At 39.4% G+C, this 17,091-nt stretch overlaps 1 protein-coding gene across 2 annotated transcripts; it reads left to right on the top strand.

The window, feature by feature from the left end:
• Positions 1–6,453: 6,453 nt before the first annotated feature.
• il2rb (interleukin 2 receptor, beta) lies at positions 6,454–14,498 on the top strand. Of its 2 annotated transcripts, none has more exons than XM_015017303.1 (10): positions 6,454–6,762; positions 8,038–8,121; positions 8,270–8,402; positions 8,549–8,615; positions 9,130–9,223; positions 9,338–9,486; positions 10,789–10,954; positions 11,065–11,173; positions 11,252–11,330; positions 11,952–14,498. In XM_015017303.1, exons 2-10 carry the CDS (start codon positions 8,040–8,042, stop codon positions 12,708–12,710), a joined length of 1,638 nt encoding a protein of 545 aa, XP_014872789.1. In that variant the 5' UTR covers positions 6,454–6,762; positions 8,038–8,039; the 3' UTR covers positions 12,711–14,498. The 2 variants fall into 2 exon arrangements, with proteins under 2 accessions (XP_014872789.1, XP_014872790.1); XM_015017304.1 differs by having other exon boundaries at positions 6,455–6,762; positions 10,789–10,945.
• Positions 14,499–17,091: the final 2,593 nt, after the last annotated feature.

Below are 17,091 nucleotides of genomic sequence, written 5' to 3'. Positions count from 1 at the left end.
TATAAATATTTATGAAGGCTTATTCATGTTCATGACAGGTGTTATGTCATGTTTATGAAAGTGTCATGACAGTCTTATTCAACCCTCTTCAAATAAAGTGTTACCAATTTCTTTAATCAGACTATTGAGATAAGCATTCAAAATAAAATACAACAATTCAGAAACAGACACTTTTGTGGTTTTAATAAACATACAAGTGTTTTTTTATAAACATAATAAACATAATTCCTGGTGTTAAAATTTAACAACAGGAAAATTTTCACGCTTTTTCTGTTTTTTAGGGAATTTGTTTTTAGGTTGCTCAACAGCTCGGAGAACATGCTGTCGTACTTTTTTTTTCTTTTCTTTTTTCTTTTCTTTTTTCATCAACCGCAGGCTGGGTTTTTAAAATCTAGGTACAGGAAGTTACATTGTTAAATTATCACCAGATCTTCAATCTTTGAAATTGCGGTAAGAAACTAATAATCAGATTATTGTCTTTGTGGGGAAGGCTTGTTATTAAAAGAAACAATCATCCTGTTTGTTGAAGTTTTTTTTTCCCCCGTTTAGATCCTTGCAGTAATTAATCCCATAAAGTCTAGATATAAATCCTGGACCGGAGCTGCATTTGTTGCTTGTTTTGGATGATAAAAAGCAGTCACTGCACAAAGTATATGGATGAAATCCCAAACATTGGTTGTGTAATCATGTATATGGCAGTGCCTCACCTTGGTTGAACTTACTGCAAAACGCTTACACAACCAAATATTTACTCACACGTTCAGAGCCGACCCAAGGCAAAGCAAACTAAGCTGCTTCTTAGGGCTCCAAAACCATCAGGGGGATCCTGTAAATGCTTGAATAATGGATCTAACTTTATTTATAGAGAATGAGAATACCATAAATTGAAATATTTTAAAATATTCAAAATTGTTTAAAATTTTTATTTCAAGATCAAAAGGAATTGGTAGGTTTATTTTGTAAAACTCCAAAAATAATCTTGGCTGTTGTGTTACCATAGTTACAGTGTAAGTTGAATATTTTCTTTTTGTTTCAGCTCGGTTTGTTCATCTCAGCAAATAATAACTAATCAGCCAAAAGGCCCCATACAACGTTGGTCAGCCATGTTTACATTGTCTCACATCAATTCAGAGATAAACTACTGTTTCTCTTACACTTCTCTTTAAAATTGAGATGGTAACTCCATCTAATCCTGATACTAATATGGCAGTATGCTTAAAATAATTATCCACTCTCTCATGCCTATCAAATTACTTGAAATACTGCTTTAATATTTCTAAATATAACTTCTTTTTGCTATCCAAATGTTACACTAGTCATTATGTATAACAAACCTATGTTTTTAGTTTCATCAGACCATTCAATTAAATGGCTTTAAATGTATGACTGTCTGTAATGAACCCACATAATGTATTAGCAGTAGTTTCAATTGTTTTGAGCTGAATTACTAAACGAAGTAAAGGTTTCTGTTTCTCATCTATAATCAAGCGAAAGAGAGATAAAGGCATTATTTACCAGAAACTGAAAAAGCTGCCAATGGAAATGGAAAAAAAGGGGGAACCACAAAACGAGGTCCGGCTTCCTACCTCAACACCACAACACACAGAGTCCATGTGATTCACACCTTGAGTTACTTTGGATGTGCAGTCATCTGTGTTGCTTTGCATTCAGCGTTTCTCACTATGCTATCTCTGTGTGTGTGTGTGTGTGTGTGTGTGTGTGTGCGTGTGTGTGTGTGTGTGTGTGTGTGCACGCGTGTGTGCGTGTGTGTATGTGTGTGTGTGTGTGTGTGTGTGTGTGTACTTGTACTTTTTTATAAGGCTTTTGAGGACCTTTCATGCCATTTTCTGCATTGACCATCCTTAAAGCGACTAAAGCCAAGTCCTGATGCATTGTCATTTTTAGGGTTAGTTTCGGTTCAGGGCTAAGATGTGAAATATATTTAAATTACAATTGTAAAGATAGCAGTTAGGGATGGATAGTTTAATGTCAGGGTTGGTACAAATGAAAGGAATTCAATATAATGTGCAAACTTGTGTGTTAAGCCAAACAGCACCGACCTGTGAGACTAGAGAAGCAGCCATCTGAACCATTATTTATACAACATGCACAATTTTGCAAAGAAATAAGTGAAGACCTTTTCAATAGTGTTGAAGTTGTTATTTTATACTGAAAGGTTGAAATAAGAAGATAATCTGTTCATGTTTAGTGACAATTACTCAATGAAGCCTATTTAAACTGGAAAGCTGGAGTATAAAAGATTACGGTAGTATGAATAGCAGGGTAATGAAGTCGTAAGGGGAACAGATGGACTGTGCCAGAAAGGAGTGGTAGCCCAGGGCCACCGTTTTTGGGGCCGGGCCCAAAGAATTTTTGTTTTTTGTTTTTAATGAATGAGTGCTTTGCTAACATTGCACTTTATATAAAACTGATCAGCCTAAATCATGTGAGTTGTATTAATTTTGGATTTTTTATGAACATAAAAAATACTCAAATATTTGTTGATTTTTTTGAGAGAAGAACATTGAGTTATAGGCTAGAGAATGAATTAAATCTGCAATACATCAGTTTACCTATTAATGTACTGTAATTTGCATTGCTAAAATAATTTTTCCGTAGTGGATTGGACACCAGCTCCAGCTCAGGAGCCCACATCCTTGTAAATTCGACCCTACTGACGGAAGAAACTTAACTTTCAAAAAGAAATTAAGAATAAAAAAAAATCACTAACTTGTCTTTAGATTGAAAATATTTTTTGTGATGACTGCTGTAAATGACATGAAAAAAAACCTCTGTCTTGTGGTTTATGTCAACATTAGCACTACTCAACACTAAAGCATTTTTTTTACATTTCAATATGGAAGGGAAATAACCTAAAAAACACTTCAATTTTTCCCTAATTGATTGAGAAGAACTCCTTAAGAATATGTTAAAAAAGAAAACTGCAATGATGGAGTTCATCCGGCAATGAAGAATACATTTAGACTTTTTTCTTTTTTACTTTTTTTTTTTTTTTACTTCTTTGGCATTTTGCTGAACTCTGAACCTTTGTTCCATTTTTCCAGCAACTCATGATTAACTAAAATAGGTCAAAGTGATCACAGATGTTCCAACTCTAACTCAGTCTACTGAGAGGAACATTTATTGCTCAGTGTGTGATGTGTAGAAGCAGCCAGATGGAGGTGGTTTCGACTGAAACCACTGAAACTGATCCATTCTTTTGCAGAAAGATAAAGAGGGTTGAGGGAACTGTTTGAAGTTACTTTCGCCGTCTTGCACAAACTGCCAAAATCAGCTCCGGCTGACGCACTCCCTCTGTATTAAAAAACGCCTCAGGAGCGCTTTCTCAGCACTATCACACTGTAAATTTTGAAGGAAAAAAATGTTAAGCTTTTATGGGAGTACATTTAATTAGTTGAACGAGGAAAAATTGAATAAAAATGTTTTAACAGAACCATGTTTTTGCAATCCCTACGAATTCCTTTATATTTGGCATACAACTATGTAGACATGTTCGTGGTAGTGTGATGCATTGGGGTTGCTTTGGAGTTTCAGGATCTGGTCAGCTTGCGCTAAATGATGGAATCACAAATTCTACTCAGAATAAGAAAATCCTCAAAGTGAATGTCTGACCTTAGGCTCAAACTTACATTGGTTGTGCAGCAGAAAATTTATTTGAAGCACACCAGCAAGTCAGTTTCTGAATGACTTAAAAACTAAAACAAAACTAAATTAAAATGTTGGAATTAACACCTAAAACTATTTAGAAGACTGAATTTGTGATTGTCTTTATGTGTCTCTGGAGGTTCAGGTCTGAATCCATCACCAGAGGCCTGGTCTGTATCTGTAACAAATTAAGCTGTGTGATGACTTTTGGTTGTTCCTCTTGCAGTCCACAAATATGTTTTTCAGTTTTCCTTCTGTTCAGCTGGTGAATGTTATGGCACTTCCATCTTTGATTTGAAGTTTTCCAGAGTCTAGACAATGAATGGATAGGCACTATTGTGTAGGGTAAACTGGTGTTTATGCATCACAGGAATACACAGACAGACAGAAAGTACAACAATTTTGGAATATGGGAGGAAGCCAGAGTACCCAGACAGACCCCCTGCATTTAAACTCCATGATCTTCTGGCTGCAGGATAGCAACAGTGCTACTCCACCTGTGGATTCTGCTTTTTCTGCAATTACTGTTTCCCATATGCTCTCTCCTTCATTTAGTGTTTCTACCAATACCTGCTAGTTCGCATGCAAAACCAGTTGCTTTTGCTTTTGCTTCTCTTAAGTCAAGACCCAGTAGGCGTCAAGTGTCACAATGGACTCTTTTAATGTGCAACCATCCTTCTACATCACAGGATATTGAGATTAGTCACCTCAGGTCCTGCTTACAGGAATTCAACATATTTTCAACATATTTTATAGCTTACTTCTCTATTTGATGAGTCATTGAATGATGAATGAAACATGTTTAGCACTCGTTTCTCATCACAGCTTGAACTAATGTGAGAGGCCATGTGCCAAAAGTGTAAATTACAGTTATTTGGGAGTCAAATCACATTGTTATACAGACCTATAGTGCTTGTATTATGAGCGCACCATCTCTTGTTATTGTTCTCACCTCTTCCCCACAGTGCACTTACCGGCCCCCTCCCTTCCTCCCCCACACATCACTATCGTCCTCTCAGCGGCTTTCCGCTTTAGGCACAGCGGACTCTGACCTTTGGGCGAGTGCTGCACGCTCTTCTTCTTCCTCCTCTCTCACCTCCTCCCTTTTGCGCCATCTCCCCGCTTTGGCACCCCTAGCTGATGCCGACTGCTAAGTAGCGCCAGCCTCCGGCTCTGCGTACCCACTCAGTCAGACAAGCCGAGAGGCTGCTGACAGCAGAGATCAGACGGGTGAATGTTGCAACACTTTCTGCATTGTGTACATGAAGGCCTTGTGGTTTGGACTGTCTATGCAGTAAGGTATAGGGAGGAGTGTTTCACAATGGCCTTTCTCTGAACCTTTAGCCAGAGAGGAGTACTACAATCTTATCTAAGCATTTCTGGGTCACAGTCACGTCACTTTCATCTTGACATTTTGTTGCCGATGTGATAGTATCACGCCACACCATGTTGTCATCAAACTTTTTCTGTTGTTCTTCTACTTATGGCGTGTTTTGCTCCTCATATGCCCCAGGTATTCATGCTCTCATTCCTTATTTTTCCAGAATTGTGAAGCAGGACACTGCAAAAATAAAGAAATCTTTTTGGTCTAGTTTCTAGTGTATAATATATTAGTACTTCAAATAAGACAAAACTAACTTACAAGTAACAGTTAAGAAATATATAAGATCTTGTTTTTAGTAAATAATTTCTTAATCTTGATGAAAAAGTGAAAGTTTTTCCACATTATATGCATTTTACATACCTTACATAACTTCTCTGAATTCCCTTTTTTTTAACGTGTAAAACACTTAACAGAAAAAAAAATAATAGAGAAAAATACAAGGAAGGCTGGGAGCCTAAAAGTAATAAGATTTTTTTTACCTATCTTTTTAACTTAGTGTGATTTAATTATGTTATCCTACAACCTGAGAAAATAATGATTTTTGGTACTACACAAAATGTGAAATGTTCTCATGTTATAAGTGAAATAATATGCCAAATTGGTAGTTTATCATTGATATTAAGGAATTATTTACTCAAGACAAGCTCCTATATTATATATCTTGCTGAAAAGTTACTTGTAAGTTAGTTTTGCCTTATTTCAAGTGTGCTAAGATCCTATGCACCAGAAACTAGGTCAAAAAATACTTGGTAAGATTTAGGATTTTATGCAGCGAAAGACAAGAAGTTTAAAATTGTCCTGCATTTAGCTCCATCCATCGTTGAGTTCGTGCTCCACTGCAGTGGACGCAGCTATAGGCCTGGTCGCTGCACTAAAATGTTTGGTGACCTCTGGTTAACAAGAAGGCTGCTTCCTTAACTGTCGACCTGTTTTCCTCTCACAAGCAACCAGAGTTGTTTATGTGCATCTGCAGTGGTTGTGGCTGTAACAGCAGCGGTTTTAAGTCTTTACAGCTCAGTGAGTTTCAGAAAGCGAGAGAGAGAGAGAGCGAGCGAGTGAGAGAGATCTTATTTTTAAATACTCCCCCTATCATGATTCTAAATCTGGTCGTTTTTGCCTCTCCACTCCTTTGAATCGTCTTTTTTAAGTCGGGTTTCGCTGATGCAAACCACTTCACAAGAACATGGAGTTTCTGTGCATACAGCCCCTTGTTTTACGTTGCAATTGAAACAGGATGTGGTGGTTCTTTGCGTTTCTTGCTTTCAGTACAATTATTATGACCTTAAAGCATGTGATGGGGCCCAGGTATGGTGACTGCATGGCTGCTGCTGCTGCTGCTGCTGAGGGAGGAGGAGGAGGAAGAGGCGAGCAAAATAGCCCCACCAGCAACACGCAGCAGCACCTCCACCAAACCCGGCCCGTCCCTTCTCACTATCACTCACCGCTGTTGAAGCTTCCTGTAAGACCTGTGAGCTGTGGTTTCAAGTGGAAAATGTCACTGGGCACTTAGAAGAAAACAGAAAAGGGGCGAGAATGACGAGAGAGAGAGAGAGACAGAGAGAGAGGGAGAGCTGATGTAACAGTCAGTCTGTTCTAGTAGAGAGAAAGAGGTGCAGAAAGGAGAAATTAGAGAAAGCTAATCATCAGGCCAGAGGAGGACTAAGCGAGGATGTCATTCCTCTTTCCGACCACCTGCTATCAGGATACATAAGGTAATTTTTAAAAATTCTTTTCCCAACTCTGCTCGGGAAAATAACAAAAATGCAAAAGCGAAAAGTCAAATTCAGCTTGTTTTCTGTGCAAATGTCTAAATAAATGCACTTATGACTTTTACAACACAACACCATGGTGTAGTTCTGGGTCACAGTGGTGAGATAACTCTTCTCTGTCTGCTTGACTTAAAGTGATGACATGTAGACTTTCCATTCATAGCCGATGGCATCTTTGTAGGAAAAACCCAACGCTAAATGATACTGAATGTAGTCCCTGTTTTTTATGGAGCGTGATGTTAATTGGTTTACAGTGGTAATACAGGATAAAGTGAGTCATTATAGTCAAGTTGGAGCTCTTTGTGTTATAGAAGACTTACAAAGTTCATTAATTTCATATGAATGTTTGATTTTATTGCTCAATCTGAACCCATGGAATGTTTTTAAATGCAACAATTGGTTGAACAACTGTAAATTTAATGCAGAGTTTCTCTAATGCACACAGAGTCAAATCTATATGAATATATATATATATAGATATATATCCTTTAAACCTCATGCCAGTATTTAGATAAACGAGGTCTGTGCAAGTTGGACATTTGGTAAAACCTTTACCAAAAGCTTTATGTTATTTTGGTAAAACTCAGTATTCTGTCCAGCAGGGTGAAGTTGTGGCTAGAAATACTAAAGATAGATTTAATGCCTGGCTTTTAAGATACGTCTGCACGTTTTTATATCGGGATGATGTCAAGTCCATTCCAGAAACTTGGTTTCGGTGCTGGTGCTGTCAGAACACCCAGGCGTGTCGAAGCTCCACTCTGACGCAAGCCGTCACCTCCAAGCGAAGGAAATGAGTCAGGATGCTTAAGAACGACTCAGGAATCACAGAGTCTGCTGTGAACTGGAATACACTGGCGCTTCGGTATCAGAACAGTCCACCATAGAATAGAGAGGCTACCAAACAAGGAAGATGTGACAGCTTACAAGCTGGACTGAAATTTGGTAAATGTCATCTTGATTGTTGTTTAATGATTTTTAAAGAGCGGATCATACGCATCATGCAAATTCTTGGCTTGTCCTCTCAGGATGACTGTTTTTGCTTTCTGCTGTTCCAGTATTCAGTCAAAAGAGCTCAACTTTGTGCTGACTTTGGTTGGTTTTGGTTAGGGGCTTGTTGGGGGGTAGGGGGGCTTTCAGGTTTCAGAAACAGGTTACAGAGAGAAACATTTCTTGTTTAGTCTCATTGGTATTCACCTGATTTCTGCCCTTCTTCTTCAGTCATGTCGCTGGCCGCGGAGATGCTGTGGTCCCTGTGGATCTCGATGGTTCTGATTCCAGCTCATTCTCACAAAGCCTCACCCGGTACAGATAATCACTGTCTATTTTTTTATTTCTATTTCTACCAAAAATCAACAGATAAATAAAACTAAAACTAGTTCCTGCTTGAGCCTAATGAGAGTCCACTGCTCTGTTAGGACACCTTTCTAATCTCCTTGTTTGTCATCTCAAGGACTCGTCTGCACAAATGACTTTGTTAACAACGTCAGCTGCAGCTGGACCGGAGCTGGGCTTGGTTCTGCGGAAAACTGTTCAATTTCTGGAAATAAGATATTTTGGTTTAATAGAGACAAGACCTTAAAAATGTAAGATATGACAGACATTTTCTGGAAAAGAGAACATTTCTGTGATTTTTCTTTTTTGTTTTGTTTTGTTGTGTTTTTTTTTTTGCTTATTAAAGTTGAAGCTGTAAGTTTAATGTTTTTTTTTTTTTTTTGGTTTTGTTTTCCAGGAAAAGCTGCAAACTGAAACAACATGGAAATTCTTCTCTGGGCTGCAGCTTTGTCTTTGAAAACACGGTAAGCAGTCTTCTAACTTTTTTACATTTTATCACATTATAGGGTAACACTTTATTTGAAGGGGGTGAATAAGACTGTCATAACACTGTCATAAACATGACATAACACCTGTCATGAACATGAATAAGCCTTCATGAATATTTATGACTGTTGTCATAAAGCGTCATTCGGTAAATTATGACACTTTTAATACAAAGTTGACATTATTCAAAATGTCTTTGTTATGACAACTTGACATTAACCAAGAAATCATTACTGATATAAATTTGTTAAAGTATTACTGATTGCACTTTAAAAATTAGGTAACTTTATGTTATTAAAGGTAAAGTTTAAACAGCTTCATATTTAATTTCGCTGGAGTTTGTGTTGAACACAAAGCGAGGCCAACTTCCATTTTACAGTCATTCACCACTTTGTGTTGGTCAAACCCAACCAGAAGCTTGTGGTTGGAACCTTGAAAATCCTGTTCCTATCTGCTTATAAGTCATTTTTTTGTGTGACGGTTTCTGCGCAGAAGTTCTCTGGTTATGACGTGATGCCAGGCATCTATCTGATATGTAACGGGACACAGGTGGAGACGATCACAAACTACAAACCAGGGGAACACAGTGAGCTGCTTTCCCTCTCTTAGCGCTCTCTCTCTCTCTCTCTCTCTCTCCTTGTTGTAGTCTGGCCTGGCAATGGTTGGTTAAATCTTGTTTTGTTTGTCTGTGGACATACAGTTAAAATGCATCCTCCAGGAGCTCCTGGGATCAACATCACTGCCAATTCCACCGTGATATCATGGAGCCTGGGGGATCCTGTCTCAATGTATTTCACCTCTGGCTTCGACTTTCAGCTTCAGATCAAACAGAGACAACAGCAATGGAAGGTGAGAACATTCATACACGTTTACACTTGTTTGCATCTTGAAATCTGTTTATTTAAAAAGAAATATTGGGGAAAACTTGAGTAAAACTTACCAATGTGGTAGAAATATGACTTATGCAAGCTGAAGTGACAAAGGTTTGTTCAGTCACTGTTTTGTCCAGATTTGTCAAAGTGTGCAATCGCTTTTTTCTTTGCTCAACCGAGATTCTCCGGGGGGGGGGGGGGTTCGATCCCATGTGAACCGATTCAACTGTTTGGGAACGGCGGCAAGGATACAATCTAAATGTTACTCTGGATTTCTTCTAATTTATCTCTCAAATTTCTGCATACAAAGAAAGGACAGAAAAAAATGAAAATCAACTGCTAAGGCAATGACAAGAACAGAAAATAAACCATTTTTTAGTCGTGTTCCTTCAGTTTTCACTGTTAGAAAGCATCACTGCAGCTTCGGGTGAGTCCTCTGTATCCAGGCTGATTTAGAAATAGCAACAAAAACGGAAAAATAATGAAAGTTCAAAGCTTCCTCAGGTATTAGTTTCTTACTTCAGCCGTTAGACGGTGAGGCGGCAGAAGTTGCCGGTTTGAACTCCTGCTCAGTCTGTGTCTGATATTCATTATCGCTGAATATTATAGCGATCTCGTGCTACTTACTGTTAAGGAAGATTTCTATGAATTAGTTAATTTTGAAAAAGTTTGGCTCTCTCTCTTCCTTTATGATCCTGGGTCCTCTCGCGGCGGCCATGTGTAGTCACTCAGAAGAAAACAGCAATGCGTGTTGACGCCACAGAATTGCAGTTTAATCCAATAGAAGACAACGCATAAAATTACAACAGAAACTACAGAACAACAGAGACATACATTCGTTTACCTGACATAAATGGAAAGAAAGAAAGAAAGGAAGAAAGAAAGAAAGAAAGAAAGAAAGAAAGAAAGGAAGAAAGAAAGAAAAGCACCAAGACCCTCCAGATGACAGATTTCAACCTTATCTATAAGGCAAAGTCTGGCTGTAGAGGAAGCTCATCTTAACCCCTTCTATCTGGAATCTCTATCTTTTGGGGCATGATCCATATCTCTTGACCATAGGCGAAAGCCATTTGAGAAAATGTGCTTCTTGTTATTCTTTGCAGTCTGCCAACATGTGAGTTTACTATAGTCTGATGCCGACACCTGTTGCTTTCACTTCCAGCTTAAACTGCAGCTTAAATTAGTGACTGTATGTTTTTGTGTGATGAAATGGGGTAGTGTTCACTTTCATGCAGCTGATATTGTCGTAGATCTGATCGCTGACTTTAATATCTCTCAGGACTCCAGAAATATTTCCACGAGGGAGCAAGAGCTGAGGACTGAGGCGGGGAAACTAAAGGGCCGCTTGGACGTCAGAGTCCGAGTCAATCCAGTGGGAAGACCCGGCAGCCACTGGAGCGACTGGAGCCCGACAACATCCTGGGAGGATTTGAAAGGTGAGAAAAGTGAATTCATTCATTGACCAAAAACACAATTTTTTATTCTGACACCTCTCCTACAAGTTTCTTTCTATGGTTTCTAACTTGGGTTTGGTCAACTTTCTGTGTCTGACCAGGTCATTCACACTCGCCATCGGATCAGAACACAGTGAGGTGGAGCTTATTCTCCCTCGGCTTGTTTCTCGTCACCGTCATCGTTGTGTTGGCCCACTACAAGACCCGGGGGTAAGTAATTCATCATCCTAATAGGGTGTGTTGCCGTGTTGCCGTGTCTAAGCTAATACTGAGCTTGTTTTCCTTCAGGCTGCTCAAAGGGAAGCCGCTACCAAATCCCTCGGAGTACTTCCAAACTCTCCACACTGTCCACCAGGGAAATCTGAAAGTAATTATTATCTTCTCAATGCAATGACAGTGTCTGTGTGTGTGCTTACAAGAGTAAGACTGATTGAAACAGAAAAGGGAGAGCAGTCTTTCCTCCAGGGTTTAACTTTGCCCATCTTGTGATCAATGCTGTCCAGCTTTACTGTCTTTGCTGAAGGAAGGTATCCTGACATCGTGATTCAGCCGCTGCCATGTTTTACAATATGGGCGGTGTATTCAGGGTTTGAGTGCAGTGTTAGTTGTTTCACGCACATAGTGTTTCGCAGAAAAGGCAAAAGTTGAACTTTAGTCCCATTTGATCGGGTGGTTGCTTGGTTCACTAAGTGGCTCGTGTCAAACTTTATAAAGGAAGTAAAGAGGATGAATGGGAATGAAAGCAAAACACTTATCAGGTTTTTGTTTATTTGAAAATAAAAGGTGTGATTTTCCTTTTAACTCATAATTATACACTATTATGTGTTGATCTCATGAAATCTGAGTAAACCACTCTGAGGTTTGTGGTTGTAACAACACTGAAATGTAAAAAAAAAGGTCCTTTTCAAAGCACTATAATTTCACAATCAACACACTAATGCGCTTTTGTCATCCCTGAACCTGAATTTGTTTTTTGCTTTCCCTGCAGGAATGGCTTAATCCCTTTTCAGGAACCCAGTCGTTCCTCGTCACCCCTTCGTGCGACCAAATCTCCCATGTCGTGGTGTGCGAGGACTGGAATGAGGCGGTGTCCTCCTCATCTCCAACTTCCATCGCCACAAGCCCCCTTCTTCACTTCCACAGATACCCCACTTCTTGCTCAAACAACAACGGCCTCATCTACAACTCATCGTCCCTGTCGAGCTTCTCAAATGTGGGTTACTTCATGTCCAGCTCCTCCGGCGGCGGCTCGGCTCGGACCGACTCCAACCCGGCTTACTTCGCCTATCAAGACAATTTCCAGAACGCTCCCCACATCCATGGCCTGCACTTCCCCCTGTGCGACCCCCTTGCTTCGTATCCCGAATATGAGAGTCTGAAAAGGGAACCAGAGAGCCCCGACTCTGGTTTTGGCATCATGAAGGAAGATGAAATGAAAGAGACGTGGAGAGTGATTAGTAGGGAAGGGGAGGAGGCTCTGAATGACCATAGTTCCCCTCTTTTCTTTCTTCCTCTCCACCTTCCCTCTCGTCCTCCTTCTTCTCCATCAGCTCATCCCTCCACGTTGACGCAGCCATCTGAAAGCCAGCAGATGGAGGTTGCCGAGACAGACACAGGCAGTAGCTCAGCTGCTCAGCCTGTTGCAGGCGCCATGTGCAGATCCTCCTCTATGCCCGTGGAACCCTTCAGAACCGGCTACCTGACGCTTAAAGAGCTACAAATGACATTCAGTAACAAATCCATCTAAAAGCTGACCTTAGAAACTTTGACTCATCATTAGGAGGAATTCAAGAAGTATTTCTAAGGAGAGAAAACAGGGGGGAAAAAAGCCCAATTTGTCACAAAAATTCAAAAATAGACGCAAAGTAGTCTATCTACTGTCTACTACTTGAGGACAGTAAAGTGTACTTTGCTGCCCACGCAATTTTTTTAATCATCTGGTTGAGAGTGGTTTGGAGAAGAAGAAGAAAGGAAGAAGTTTGTGTGGTTTATCTCAGATCTCTTAATCACAGAAAGCATAACTGACATAAACTTACTCGGGACGTCCCTGTCTGATCTCATGGTGTCAAGAGTCCCTGAGGAAAGCCAGCCCCTGATACTGCGGCCATTTTGCATTTTGCATCCCCAGTTTTTACAAATCTCACCCTATTTTTGTGTACTCGGCTTGCAAAATTGTATTATAGGTTGCACATATCATTTATATGATCTAACACGTGTGGGTTTTCCCTAACAACCTGAGTGTTTAGCAGAGACTGCACTGGCTGCTGCATCTCCCCATTCTGTCTGTGTCACATGGCCCGCTCTGCAAAGCAAACCCCTATAGGCTCATGAAGTAACAGAATGGATTTTTCTATTAGCTTTGTCTACACATGACTAACTAGAACGGTGACAAGTCACATCAAAACAGAGAGTAAACATGCTAATGTTAGCCTAGCACTACAGCTAACCTTTCTGGATAAAAACAAGGTCATCAGGAGCAAGATGTAAGTTTATTGAAGACTAACTGTGTGTTGAGTCACCTGCAGTTACAGAAATAAACAATAAAAAGATGCTTGTTCCCAGATGACGTGTTGGGAAATGATGGCGTTCCTCTGTTGGTGCAGCAACTAAGTAGGACAAAATACATGCAGCTGTCTAGAAACACAGATATTAGAGGCTGCAGCATCATTTGTAAGTGTACCATGGGTTCGTTACTAACATAGACCATCTGCAGCAGACCCATGGTATTCCCAGGAGGTTGAGACCACAATGGTCCATAAGTGGCTCAAATCTGCAAATGCTTGAGACCTTCCCCACCCAAAAGACACCTATAACTACCTATTTAAATAGTTGAAACACCAAATGCACCTTAATATCCACTGATAAGCGCAGTGGAAGCCATCTTAGCACTACTGCAGAAACCAACACCCACAGTGTTAATCGTCTTCAGCCCCAAGGAGAATGAATGAGGCTCCTGCATTGGGTTCTTTCTAAATACCAGCCAATAGTGTATCAAGAAGCATTGTCTCTTGGTGTTTCAGCTTCCCAAGCTTTGTTTGCTTTTGAATAGTTTGGAATGATCAATTAAATAATTACAGTTTGGCAAATTTACTACGAATTTTCTGCGAATATTTTGGAATCACATTCCACAGATAAAATCTGCAAAAAGGTGAATATGCAAATCCTGAGCCACAAGTAGGGGTCCATTATAATACTGATAATGCATTATTGTAAAGGCTAGAAATGGCTTTTATTCTTCTATCAGACTGGGAAAAATCCTTTGTACTATTACATCAACTTTTTCTGTGGCTGCTTTTTTTTTCAAATATATAATATAGACGAGGTGATCTGAACTGTATTTCTCACATCATGAGAAATTTTTAAGATGGTGAAACCTAATAAATGAGCTGCTAGGAGCTGCATAGATGTAAGGGGAAGAAAAAGCTGATAAATCTGTGCTGGTTTAACTTCACTGCTAATTTTTACTGTACTATGTTGTTTGATCTGCATTAATTAGTTATCAAAGTTTATCCTCAATAAAGACAAATACAACAGCTGCTGTTGGTCCTAGTATAAATGGTGCCCTTGCTGAGATAATTCTTCTAAGCCAAACCAGTCAATATCCTACTGTTTTTCACAAATAGAGAGATCTGACCAAAGTTGCAGATTCAGAATGCTTTTATTGTCGTCATAGAGAAGTACAAGGACATTTCGTTTCAGTAAAGTCCGTCCAAAGAAAAGACAAACAACATTTGACGTGGGAAGACAGTGCCTGAGGGTGCATGGGAGGCACAACTCTTTTTGACAATTTGACATCAAAAAGCTTTTAAAGATGTTCTTGTTTTACAAATAGACCTTCCGTCAACCAATTGGGTCGGGTATGGGTGATGGTGCCAGTCTCCAGTATTGGCTGGAGGAGAGGCAGGGTACACCCTTGGGAAGTCACCAGTCAGTCACAGGTTATCAAACCAGATGCAGAATTTCACAACTCTTAAACGACATTTTAAAGGATCTCTAATAAGTTTAGAAAATTCATAATAATGTCAGATTTTGGCATTATTATGCTAAAATCTTTGACAGATTCCTTTAGAAAGTAGTGACATTATCTTTTTATCTGGCTATAAAAATCAGAAACCAACATTAACAAGTTACCATGAAAGCAGTGGTACGTGCTAAGTGAGTCTAGGACGGGTGAGGAGTGCTATGGACCCCGGTAAAAGTGCTAATATTTTTCTCAAAAGACAGGAAAATAATGGATTTTACCCTGGATACAACGGAAACGTGCTGCACGCGCAGAGGAGGAAAAATACCGATTAAATATCGTCATTTCTTTTTCTTATGACGATCTTTCATCGCATTTCATTCATGAAATATCGTTTTTACCATGCTATGCCAAAAACACATATTTTCTTCTCTCTGTCTTGGAATCTGCTGCTTTTAGACACTCTTTGGTTCTTCAAATATCAATCTGACTACAGCGTTGCTCCAGAATTGAGTCATGACAGACTTTTGATGTTTTATCACTCCTACTATCTACACCCCCGCCGTACGATAGAAAATCTCAGGAGGCGAGCGTCGTCCACACCGATGCGCTGCTAGCTCAGAGAAAGCCAGCTGGGTTTGTTGTTCCTTTTTGGTGCCACCTCATATCTTTACATTTAAATCACCTCGCGTGCTGCTAACCTGCTACGTTCAGGTTAGCAGGTGCAGCAGATTCCGTACCAAGCAGCTCACTTTTAGTAAGTCACTGAGGTCAATAATATTTGTGTTGTCACTCCTCCTCTCTGCGCGCGCGGCACATTTCCGTTGTTCACGGTGACATCTATACAGAGACCGAAGAAAACCGAGAAATGGGTCACCCAGTCACTTCCTGTGTCGATGTGGAATAAGGGCTGAGGGGTGGGCATGTGTTGAGAGTGAGTGTGGGAGAGCTGTTTGTGTGTGTGTGTGTAGGTGTGTGTGTGTGTGTGTGTGTGCGTGGGCGTGTGTGTTTACATGTCCTGTCAGGTGGTCCTGGCGGTGTGTGTGCGTGTGTGCGAGTGAGCGTATGTATTAGAGTGTGGTTTGACATTTAACTCTGACACAACCAGCGACATCCGCTCACCCGAGACAGTTTATCATATTTAGCCATCTAAGTACGAAAACACCTGAGATGTTCGTTTTCATCAACATTTCTACCATTCGTCTTTTTTTTTTTGCACAACACTTCCCCACACTGATCTTATCAGGACAGCTTATTAAGTCATTCTGATACATTCGAGTGCAAATTAAACCTCTTTTTCCCCCCCAGGTGCTGTTTTAGATATTAATGCATTCAGACCCATTCACACAGCTTTATATCAGATGTAGAAATCTGAAAATAACAGTCTTATTTTCACAGAATTAAGCAGTCTAACCAAATAGGAATGTAAATATCTACAAAAGAGCAAGCAGTTGCCACATTCATTTGTACACCTGTGCAAAATCATTGCATGTTTAGTTTTTGTGTGAAGCGTAGATGAAATTTTGACAGCTATACTGAGGCGTTTACGCAGGAACCCAGAGTTGTGCTGGTGTGGTCAGATGTACCACAGATATATGAAGCGTGACTGTTTTTCTCATGTGCAGAGCCTTGAAAATATATTTATACACATGTTTTTCTTCCCTCCCCACACTGCATTTATCACATGCTGCAGTTGTGTTGAGATTTTATCTGATAGGACAACAGAATAATAATAATAATAATAAAAAGATTCAATCAGTTTTGAAATTAAAATCTTAATTACAGTGGTTTTAATTAAACAATTTTTTTTAATGTTTTTGTTTTTTAGCACCCTTTATTCACGGATCTCTAAATAAAATCCAACCACGTGACCTATTTATTTTATTAATCAGAGCCAATCTGGGTGGAATTTATTTTCCAGTTTTATTTTTAGATTTTTAATTTTAACATAAATATCACACAAAGACATGAGAAACTGCAATGAGACCCATCAAGAAAAGAAAAACAAAGAAAAGACATTAAGGTTGTTGTTTGATATTATGACTAGATGGAGGATCAGATTGTTTGATCATTTTTGATGTCTTAAATAAAAAAAATGCAGATTTTTCTAAAGAAATAGAGAACAAAATAAATAAGCAACAAGAATCAAAAAGTTTAATTTCCAAAA

This window comes from Poecilia latipinna, unplaced genomic scaffold (assembly GCF_001443285.1).
Source record: "Poecilia latipinna isolate Pla-1442-1.1 unplaced genomic scaffold, P_latipinna-1.0 Scaffold2124, whole genome shotgun sequence".
NCBI classification, from domain to species: domain Eukaryota; kingdom Metazoa; phylum Chordata; class Actinopteri; order Cyprinodontiformes; family Poeciliidae; genus Poecilia; species Poecilia latipinna.
The sequence above is the reverse complement of the archived record's forward strand: the minus strand, read 5'-3'. Positions and strand labels throughout refer to the sequence as shown.

Coding starts and splice junctions, on each gene's coding strand:
- il2rb (XM_015017303.1), top strand. CDS start 8,040: ATGTCGCTGGCCGCGGAGATGCTGTGGTCCCTGTGGATCTCGATGGTT. Junction 10,955..11,064: donor GGATTTGAAAGGTGAGAAAA/GTGAATTCATTC, acceptor GTGTCTGACCAG/GTCATTCACACTCGCCATCG. Junction 11,331..11,951: donor TCCACCAGGGAAATCTGAAA/GTAATTATTATC, acceptor CTTTCCCTGCAG/GAATGGCTTAATCCCTTTTC.